Raw genomic sequence first — 11197 nt, 5'->3', positions numbered from 1 at the left:
TGTGTAATGTCTCTGTTATCACTCTCAGACTGACAATCTGTGTAATGTCTCTGTTATCACTCTCAGACTGACAATCTGTGTAATGTCTCTGTTATCACTCTCAGACTGACAATCTGTGTAATGTCTCTGTTATCACTCTCAGACTGACAATCTGTGTAATGTCTCTGTTATCACCATCAGACTGACAATCTGTGTAATGTCTCTGTTATCACCATCAGACTGACAATCTGTGTAATGTCTCTGTTATCACTCTCAGACTGACAATCTGTGTAATGTCTCTGTTATCACCATCAGACTGACAATCTGTGTAATGTCTCTGTTATCACTCTCAGACTGACAATCTGTGTAATGTCTCTGTTATCACTCTCAGACTGACAATCTGTGTAATGTCTCTGTTATCACCATCAGACTGACAATCTGTGTAATGTCTCTGTTATCAGCATCAGACTGACAATCTGTGTAATGTCTCTGTTATCACCATCAGACTGACAATCTGTGTAATGTCTCTGTTATCACTCTCAGACTGACAATCTGTGTAATGTCTCTGTTATCACCATCAGACTGACAATCTGTGTAATGTCTCTGTTATCACCATCAGACTGACAATCTGTGTAATGTCTGTGTTATCCCTCTCAGACTGACAATCTGTGTAATGTCTCTGTTATCACACTCAGACTGACAATCTGTGTAATGTCTCTGTTATCACCATCAGACTGACAATCTGTGTAATGTCTCTGTTATCACCATCAGACTGACAATCTGTGTAATGTCTCTGTTATCACCATCAGACTGACAATCTGTGTAATGTCTCTGTTAGCAGTGTCAGACTGACTGTCTCTGGGATTACAGCCCTTTCCTGATTGTCCTGCTGTTTTTGGACAGGATGCCATTCCGAATGAGGTGTGGGAAACAAACTTGAAAGTGAGTCAGGCAGAATTGAGAAATCACTGTAATTTATTGAATCCGTTTGAACGCTGCCCAACTCTTGGTAATATATTGACCTCTGTGACCCCACGTTGAGAGCTCCTGGCACTGGCTCGATCTTGGGTCCGGAGAAAGATTGAACCCATTTGTCTGAGTATCACACGTCCAGCTCCCTTTACACATCGTGTTCTTGCAGCCAATGCCAGTCCCATCTCTGCAGACAGCCCGTTCTCTCTGTGAGTGCCATGTTGGTTTCTGAATGTCTGCGTTATCCCAGATTCCTGATTATCAACGGGGGTGGAATATTGGGACTCTGGGATAGGGCTGAGACTAGGAAACTCGGAATCAAATTCCGAGTTAGCATTGGGTTGGGAAACTGGGCATCACTGGGGTTCTGGGATTGTGCTGAGATTAGGAAACTGTGCGTGAAGTGTTGAAATCCCAGATTGAATTGGGATGAGTAAATGGGATTGGAATCTGATATGTCCAGGGCTTGGTTCTGGTGAGAAAACGGGAATAAATGAGAGGGTCATAATGGAACGTGGGGATGGGGAGAGTGGTAAAGTGGGCAGGAGAGGGAGTTGAGGTTGGATTGTGAACTCCTGTACTACAGGAAGGTGCCGTGGTGTCAGTCGTCCAGTTGGCACAACAGTGCTACTCCCCGGGTGACCCAGTAACTGGCAGCAACATGTGTGGGCAGATTGACGGGAATGACGAAGTTGGTGGAATGTCCGGTGGATGTGAGTGTTCCTGCCCGTTGGGAGGTCCGATACAAGGGGCACTCGTAAACCCTCTTCCCAGGGAGCTCTGCCGACATCCGGTCAACCTGAAATCAGACAAACTGCGATCAGCCCACACTCAGGGTCATGGAACCTTCATCAACACATTGTTATACTTCACCCCTCCAAACCCTCCGAGGGAGCCTCCTCCAAACCCTCCGAGGGAGCCTCCTCCAAACCCTCCGAGGGAGCCTCCTCCAAACCCTCCGAGGGAGCCTCCTCCAAACCCTCCGAGGGAGGCTCCTCCAAACCCTCTGAGGGAGCCTCCTCCAAACTCTCCGAGGGAGCCTCCTCCAAACTCTCCGAGGGAGCCTCCTCCAAACCCTCCGAGGGAGCCTCCTCCAAACCCTCCGAGGGAGCCTCCTCCAAACCCTCCGAGGGAGCCTCCTCCAAACCCTCCGAGGGAGCCTCCTCCAAACCCTCTGAGGGAGCCTCCTCCAAACCCTCCAAGGGACTCCCCTCCGAGGGACTCCCCTCAGACTCCCCTCTGAGGGACTCCCCAGAGACTCCCCTCCGAGGGACTCCCCAGAGACTCCCCTGTGAGGGACTCCCCTCAGACTCCCCTCCGAGGGACCCCCCTCAGACTCCCCCTCTGTGGGACCCCCCTCCGAGGGGCTCTGTGTTGGGTCTGTCCTGAGGCCCTCTTGGTACACGATAAACAATGGAGATTGACCCAAAGGGAAGGATGGCCCTCACCTGGACGGGGAGGAAGAGAATCTCCGGCATTTCCGAATATCGCTGACCCACACTGGAATCCTGCAGCACCTGGTTCTCATGGTCCCAGCAGGCGCCATCCAAATACAGGCCCAAAAGGAAAGCCCCATTGTCAGGGGGGGCAGGGTGGTGGGTACGGGCACGTTCAGGGTCAGGGTCAGGGTCAGGGTCAGGGTCAGGGTGCTGTGACAAAACCACATCAAAGGGAATCAGACAGCAGTGCGAGGGCCCCATTACTCTTCCCAGTAACCCCTGACCCCTACTCTGGGTAAACGCCCTTACCCTGCCCAGTAACCCCTGACCCCTACTCTGGGTAAACGCCCTTACCCTGCCCAGTAACCCCTGACCCCCAACCTGGGTAAATGCCCTTACCTTGCCCTGTAACCCCTGACGGGGTAAAAACAATGACTGCAGATGCTGAAAACCAAATACTGGATTAGTGGTGCTGGAAGAGCACAGCAGTTCAGGCAGCATCCAACAAGCAGCGAAATCAACGTTTCGGGCAAAAGCCCTTCATCAGGAATAAAGGCAGTGAGCCTGAAGCATGGAGAGATAAGCTAGAGGAGGGTGGGGGTGGGGAGAGAGTAACATAGAGTACAATGGGTGAGTGGGGGAGGAGATGAAGGTGATAGGTCAGGGAGGAGAGGGTGGAGTGGATAGGTGGAAAAGGAGATAGGCAGGTCGGACAAGTCCGGACAAGTCATGGAGACAGTAACTGAGCTGGAAGTTTAGAACTAGGGTGAGGTGGGAGAAGGGGAAATGAGGAAACTGTTGAAGTCCACATTGATGCCCTGGGGTTGAAGTGTTCCGAGGCGGAAGATGAGGCATTCTTCCTCCAGGCGTCTGGTGGTGAGGGAGCGGCGGTGAAGGAGGCCCAGGACCTCCATGTCCTCGGCAGAGTGGGAGGGGGAGTTGAAATGTTGGGCCACGGGGCAGTGTGGTTGATCGGTGCGGGTGTCCCGGAGATGTTCCCTAAAGCGCTCTGCTAGGAGGTGCCCAGTCTCCCCAATGTAGAGGAGACCGCATCGGGAGCAAAGGATACAATAAATGATATGAGTGGATGTGCAAGTAAAACTTTGATGGATGTGGAAGGCTCCTTTAGGGCCTTGGATAGAGGTGAGGGAGGAGGTGTGGGCGCAGGTTTTACAGTTCCTGCGGTGTCAGGGGAAAGTGCCAGAATGGGAGGGTGGGTAGTAGGGGGGTGTGGACCTGACCAGGTAGTCACGGAGGGAACGGTCTTTGCGGAAGGTGGAAAGGGGTGGGGAGGGAAATATATCCCTGGTGGTGGGGTCTTTTTGGAGGTGGCAGAAATATCGGCGGATGATTTGGTTGATGCAAAGGTTGTCTGGACCCCAGCTATGCCTGTCTCTTTGTTGGCTATGTAGAACAGTTCTTCCTCCGTTACATTGATGACTGCACTGGCGCCACCTCGTGCTCCCGCGAGGAGGTGGAGCAATTCATCAACTTCACCAACACATTCCACCCTGACCTTAAATTTACCTGGACCATCTCTGACACCTCCCTCCCCTTCCTGGACCTCTCCATCTCCATTAATGATGACCGACTCAACACTGACATTTTTTACAAACCCACCGACTCCCACAGCTACCTGGATTACACCTCTTCCCACCCTACCTCTTGCAAAAATGCCATCCCGTATTCCCAATTTCTCCGCCTCCGCCGTATCTGCTCCCAGGAGGACCAGTTCCACCACAGAACACACCAGATGGCCTCCTTCTTTAGAGACCGCAATTTCCTTTCCCACGTGGTTAAAGATGCCCTCCAACGCATCTCGTCTACATCCCGCACCTCTGCCCTCAGACCCCACCCCTCCAACCATAACAAGGACAGAACGCCCCTAGTGCTCACCTTCCACCCTACTAACCTTCGCACCAACCAAATCATCCGCCGACATTTCCGCCACCTCCAAAAAGACCCCACCACCAGGGATATATTTCCCTCCCCACCCCTCTCCGCCTTCCGCAAAGACCGTTCCCTCCGTGACTACCTGGTCAGGTCCACACCCCCCTACGACCCACCCTCCCATTCTGGCACTTTCCCCTGCCACCGCAGGAACTGTAAAACCTGCGCCCACACCTCCTCCCTCACCTCTATCCAAGGCCCTAAAGGAGCCTTCCACATCCATCAAAGTTTTACTTGCACATCCACTAATATCATTTATTGTATCCATTGCTCCCGATGCGGTCTCCTCTACATTGGGGAGACTGGGCGTCTCCTAGCAGAGCGCTTTAGGGAACATCTCTGAGACACCCGCACCAATCAACCAAACAGCCCCATGGCCCAACATTTCAACTCCCCCTTCCACTCTGCCGAGGACATGGAGGTCCTGGGCCTCCTTCACCGCCGCTCCCTCACCACCAGACGCCTGGAGGAAGAACGCCTCATCTTCCACCTTGGAACACTTCAACCCCAGGGCATCAATGTGGACTTCAACAGTTTCCTCATTTCCCCTTCTCCCACCTCACCCTAGTTCTAAACTTCCAGCTCAGTTACTGTCTCCATGACTTGTCCGGACTTGTCCTACCTGCCTATCTCCTTTTCCACCTATCCACTCCACCCTCTCCTCCTTGACCTATCACCTTCATCCCCTCCCCCACTCACCCATTGTACTCTATGTTACTCTCTCCCCACCCCCACCCTCCTCTAGCTTATCTCTCCACGCTTCAGGCTCACTGCCTTTATTCCTGATGAAGGGCTTTTGCCCAAAACGTCGATTTCGCTGCTCGTTGGATGCTGCCTGAACTGCTGTGCTCTTCCAGCACCACTAATCCTGTAACCCCTGACCCCTGCCCTGGGTAAACACACTCACCCTGCCCAGTAACCCCGATCCCTACCCTGGGTAAACACTTGCACCCTGAAGGACTCTGTATACTCCCCGTGTCTGTCCCCTGAGTTCACTCTGTCCCCCCAGGACACTGTATACTCCCCGTGTCTGTTCCCTGGGTTCACTCTCCCCCCCAGGACACTGTATACTCCCCGTGTCTGTCCCCTGGGGTCACTCTGTCCCCCGAGGACACTGTATACTCCCCGTGTCTGTCCCCTGGGTTCACTCTCCCCCCCAGGACACTGTATACTTCACGTATCTGTCCCCTGGGTTCACTCTCCCCCCAGGGACACTGTATACTCCCCGTGTATGTCCCCTGGGTTCACTCTTCCCCCCCCCCTCCCCCCAGGACACTGTATACTCCCCGTGTATGTCCCCTGAGTTCACTCTCCCCCCCAGGACACTGTATACTCCCCGTGTCTGTCCCCTGGGTTCACTCTCCCCCCCAGGACACTGTATACTCCCCGTGTCTATCCCCTGGGTTCACTCTCCCCCCCAGGACACTGTATACTCCCCATGTCTGCCCCTGGGTTCACTCTCCCCCCCAGGACACTGTATACTCCCCGTGTATGTCCCCTGGGTTCACTCTCCCCCCCCCTCCCCCGAGGACACTGTATACTCCCCGTGTCTGTCCCCTGGGTTCACTCTGTCCCCCGAGGACACTGTATACTCCCCGTGTATGTCCCCTGGGTTCACTCTCCCCCCCAGGACACTGTATACTCCCCGTGTCTGTCCCCTGGGTTCACTCTCCCCCCCAGGACACTGTATACTCCCCGTGTCTATCCCCTGGGTTCACTCTCCCCCCCAGGACACTGTATACTCCCCATGTCTGCCCCTGGGTTCACTCTCCCCCCCAGGACACTGTATACTCCCCGTGTATGTCCCCTGGGTTCACTCTCCCCCCCCCTCCCCCGAGGACACTGTATACTCCCCGTGTCTGTCCCCTGGGTTCACTCTGTCCCCCGAGGACACTGTATACTCCCCGTGTCTGTCCCCTGGGTTCACTCTCCCCCCCAGGACACTGTATACTCCCCGTGTATGTCCCCTGGGTTCACTCTCCCCCCCCAGGACACTGTATACTCCCCGTGTCTATCCCCTGGGTTCACTCTCCCCCCCAGGACACTGTATACTCCCCGTGTCTGCCCCTGGGTTCACTCTCCCCCCCAGGACACTGTATACTCCCCGTGTCTGCCCCTGGGTTCACTCTCCCCCCCCCTCCCCCCAGGACACTGTATACTCCCCGTGTCTGCCCCTGGGTTCACTCTCCCCCCCAGGACACTGTATACTCCCCGTGTCTGTCCCCTGGGTTCACTCTCCCCCCCCCTCCCCCCAGGACACTGTATACTCCCCATGTCTGTCCCCTGAGTTCACTCTCACCCCCAGGACACTGTATACTCCCCGTGTCTGTCCCCTGGGTTCACTCACCCCCCCCGGGACACTGTATACTCCCCGTGTCTGTCCCCTGGGTTCACTCTGTCCCCCAGGACACTGTATACTCCCCGTGTCTGTCCCCTGGGTTCACTCTCCCCCCCAGGACACTGTATACTCCCCGTGTCTGTCCCCTGGGTTTTGTCTCCCCCCCCAGGACACTGTATACTCCCCGTGTCTCTCCCCTGGGTTGACTCTCCCCCCCCAGTACACTGTATACTCCCGGTGTCTCTCCCCTGGGTTCACTCTCCCCCCCCAGTACACTGTATACTCCCGGTGTCTCTCCCCTGGGTTCACTCTCCCCCCCAGGACACTGTATACTCCCCGTGTCTGTCCCCTGGGTTCACTCTCCCCCCCAGGACACTGTATACTACCCATGTCTGTCCCCTGGGTTTTGTCTCCCCCCCAGGACACTGTATACTCCCCGTGTCTGTCCCCTGGGTTTTGTCTCCCCCTCCCCAGGACACTGTATACTCCCCGTGTCTCTCCCCTGGGTTTTGTCTCCCCCCCCAGGACATTGTATACTCCCCGTGTCTCTCCCCTGGGTTGACTCTCCCCCCCAGTACACTGTATACTCCCGGTGTCTCTCCCCTGGGTTCACTCTCCCCCCCCAGGACCCTCTATACTCCCGGTGTCTCTCCCCTGGGTTCACTCTCCCCCCCAGGACACTGTATACTCCCCGTGTCTGTCCCTTGGGTTCAGTCTCCCCCCCCCCCCAGGACACTGTATACTCCCCGTGTCTGTCCCCTGGGTTCACTCTCCCCCCCAGGACACTGTATACTCCCCGTGTCTCTCCCCTGGGTTCACTCTCCCCCCCAGGACACTGTATACTCCCCGTGTCTGTCCCCTGGGTTTTGTCTCCCCCCCCAGGACATTGTATACTCCCCGTGTCTCTCCCCTGGGTTGACTCTCCCCCCCAGTACACTGTATACTCCCGGTGTCTCTCCCCTGGGTTCACTCTCCCCCCCCAGGACCCTCTATACTCCCGGTGTCTCTCCCCTGGGTTCACTCTCCCCCCCAGGACACTGTATACTCCCCGTGTCTGTCCCTTGGGTTCACTCTCCCCCCCCCCCAGGACACTGTATACTCCCCGTGTCTGTCACCTGGGTTCACTCTCCCCCCCAGGACACTGTATACTCCCCGTGTCTCTCCCCTGGGTTCACTCTCCCCCCCAGGACACTGTATACTCCCCGTGTCTGTCCCCTGGGTTCACTCTCCCCCCCAGGACACTGTATACTCCCCGTGTCTCTCCCCTGGGTTGACTCTCCCCCCCAGTAGTCTCCTGATCCTTCCCCATGTTGACCCTTGTCTCGGTTTTTCCCAGAATATTCACCTTGAAGGCTTGCAGCCAGATGTTGGATTGGTGTTTGCGGACACTGAAGAACTCTTTGGTTAGTTTGGTGAAAGGCTGGACGTGGAACTCGAAGGTGACATTATCCACGGAGAGGCTGTTTTTGCGAGCATGGTTCTGTAACAGAGCTGTCAGGAGACCTGCAGTGGAACACGGGGCCTCTGTTACAAACCAGAGGATCAACCTCATCTTCATCACCACGACCCCCCGAGGAGAGCTCAAATCCCAAACTCCCGGAGTGAAACTTCATCAGGGAGTCAATCAGATATTACCCTCAGTTATTGTCTGACTGAGTGAGCTGGGAAAATCCAGGAGGGCAGCTGGGGAGAGTGAAAGGGGGATCGTTGGGGGATCCACTCACTCCCACCGATTCATTGGGGAACAGGGCTTCGTCACCAAGGGACTGGAACATGTCCTCACCACCCAACTCCCGGGGGACCAGTACAGGCGCTCAGTCAGTGAGGGACAAGTACAGGCGCTCAGTCAGTGAGGGACCAGTACAGGCGCTCAGTCAGTTAGGGACCAGTACAGGCGCTGAGTCAGTGAGGGACAAGTACAGGCGCTCAGTCAGTGAGGGACCAGAACAGGTGCTCAGTCTGTGAGGGACCAGAACAGGTGCTCAGTCAGTGAGGGACCAGTACAGGCGCTCAGTCAGTGAGGGACCAGTACAGGCGCTCAGTCAGTTAGGGACCAGTACAGGTGCTCAGTCGGTGAGGGACCAGTACAGGTGCTCAGTCGGTGAGGGACCAGAACAGGTGCTCAGTCGGTGAGGGACCAGTACAGGTGCTCAGTTAGTTAGGGACCAGTACAGGTGCTCAGTCGGTGAGGGACCAGTACAGGTGCTCAGTCGGTGAGGGACCAGTACAGGTGCTCAGTCTGTGAGGGAACAGTATAGGCGCTCAGTCTGTGAGGGATCAGTACAGGCGCTCAGTCTGTGAGGGACTAGTACAGGCGCTCAGTCTGTGAGGGATCAGTACAGGCACTCAGTCTGTGAGGGACCAGTACAGGTGCTCAGTCAGTGAGAACCAGTACAGGTGCTCAGTCTGTGAGGGACCAGTACACGTGCTCAGTCTGTGAGGGACCAGAACGGGGCTCAATCTCTGAGGGACTAGTACAGGCGCTCAGTCTGTGAGGGACCAGTACACGTGCTCAGTCTGTGAGGGACCAGAACAGGGGCTCAGTCTCTGAGGGATCAGTACAGGCACTCAGTCTGTGAGGGACCAGTACAGGTGCTCAGTCTGTGAGAGACCAGTACAGGTGCTCAGTCTGTGAGGGACCAGTACACGTGCTCAGTCTGTGAGGGACCAGAACAGGGGCTCAGTCTCTGAGGGACTAGTACAGGCGCTCAGTCTGTGAGGGATCAGTACAGATGCTCAGTCAGTGAGGGACCAGTACAGGTGCTCAGTGAGTGAGGGACCAGTACAGGCGCTCAGTCAGTGAGGGACCAGTAGAGGTGCTCAGTCAGTGAGGGATCAGTACAGGCACTCAGTTTGTGAGGGACCAGTACAGGTGCTCACTCTGTGAGGGACAAGTACAGGTGCTCAGTCTGTGAGGGACCAGAACAGGGGCTCAGTCTCTGAGGGACCAGTACAGGTGCTCACTCTGTGAGGGACCAGTACAGGTGCTCAGTCTGTGTGGGACAAGTACAGGTGCTCAGTCTGAGAGGGACCAGTACAGGGGCTCAGTCTGAGAGGGACCAGTACAGGGGCTCAGTCTGTGAGGGACCAGTACAGATGCTCAGTCAGTGAGAGACCAGTACAGGTGCTCAGTCTGAGAGGGACCAGTACAGGTGCTCAGTCAGAGAGGGACCAGTACAGGGGCTCAGTCTGTGAGGGACCAGTACAGGTGCTCAGTCTGTGAGGGACTAGTACAGGTGCTCAGTCTGTGAGGGACTAGTACAGGTGCTCAGTCAGTGAGGGACCAGTACAGGTGCTCAGTGAGTGAGGGACCAGTACAGGTGCTCAGTCGGTGAGGGACCAGTACAGGCGCTTGGTCTGTGAGGGAACAGTATAGGCGCTCAGTCTGTGAGGGACCAGAACAGGTGATCAGTCTGTGAGGGACCAGTACAGGCGCTCAATCTGTGAGGGATCAGTACAGATGCTCAGTCAGTGAGGGACCAGTACTGGTGCTCAGTGAGTGAGGGACCAGTACAGGCGCTCAGTCAGTGAGGGACCGGTACAGGTGCTCAGTCTGTGAGGGACGAGGACAGGCGCTCAGTCTGTGAGGGATCAATACAGGCACTCAGTCTGTGAGGGACCAGTACAGGTGCTCAGTCTGTGAGAGACCAGTACAGGTGCTCAGTATGTGAGGGACAGTACACGTGCTCAGTCTGTGAGGGACCAGAACAGGGGGTCAGTCTCTGAGGGACTAGTACAGGCACTCAGTCTGTGAGGGACCAGTACAGGTGCTCAGTCTGTGAGAGACCAGTACAGGTGCTCAGTCTGTGAGGGACCAGTACACGTGCTCAGTCTGTGAGGGACCAGAACAGGGGCTCAGTCTCTGAGGGACTAGTACAGGCGCTCAGTCTGTGAGGGATCAGTACAGATGCTCAGTCAGTGAGGGACCAGTACAGGTGCTCAGTGAGTGAGGGACCAGTACAGGCGCTCAGTCAGTGAGGGACCAGTAGAGGTGCTCAGTCTGTGAGGGATCAGTACAGGCACTCAGTTTGTGAGGGACCAGTACAGGTGCTCAGTCTGTGAGGGACCAGTACAGGTGCTCACTCTGTGAGGGACAAGTACAGGTGCTCAGTCTGTGAGGGCCCAGAACAGGGGCTCAGTCTCTGAGGGACCAGTACAGGTGCTCACTCTGTGAGGGACCAGTACAGGTGCTCAGTCTGTGTGGGACAAGTACAGGTGCTCAGTCTGAGAGGGACCAGTACAGGGGCTCAGTCTGAGAGGGACCAGTAAAGGGGCTCAGTCTGTGAGGGACCAGTACAGGTGCTCAGTCTGTGAGGGACCAGAACAGGGGCTCAGTCTCTGAGGGACCAGTACAGGCGTCCAGTCTGTGAGGGACCAGTACAGGTGCTCACTCTGTGAGGGACAAGTACAGGTGCTCAGTCTGTGAGGGCCCAGAACAGGGGCTCAGTCTCTGAGGGACCAGTACAGGTGCTCACTCTGTGAGGGACCAGTACAGGTGCTCAGTCTGTGTGGGACAAGT

At 55.8% G+C, this 11197-nt stretch overlaps 1 protein-coding gene across 1 annotated transcript in view; it reads right to left on the bottom strand.

The window, feature by feature from the left end:
- Nucleotides 1-933: 933 nt before the first annotated feature.
- Nucleotides 934-11197, bottom strand: part of LOC140453733 (dynein axonemal heavy chain 6-like) — a 74277-nt gene continuing 64013 nt past the window's right edge. Inside the window, exons 8-10 of the mRNA XM_072548696.1 lie at nt 8024-8181; nt 2400-2600; nt 934-1750 (exon numbers count right to left, since the gene is read on the bottom strand). Coding sequence (XP_072404797.1) covers nt 1553-1750; nt 2400-2600; nt 8024-8181 — 557 coding nt within the window. The 3' untranslated portion in view covers nt 934-1552. The remainder of the gene's footprint in view (nt 1751-2399; nt 2601-8023; nt 8182-11197) is intronic.

Source organism: Chiloscyllium punctatum, chromosome 3, assembly GCF_047496795.1.
Source record: "Chiloscyllium punctatum isolate Juve2018m chromosome 3, sChiPun1.3, whole genome shotgun sequence".
Classification (NCBI taxonomy): domain Eukaryota; kingdom Metazoa; phylum Chordata; class Chondrichthyes; order Orectolobiformes; family Hemiscylliidae; genus Chiloscyllium; species Chiloscyllium punctatum.
Note: the sequence above shows the minus strand (reverse complement) of the source record. Positions and strands in the feature narration are given on the sequence as shown.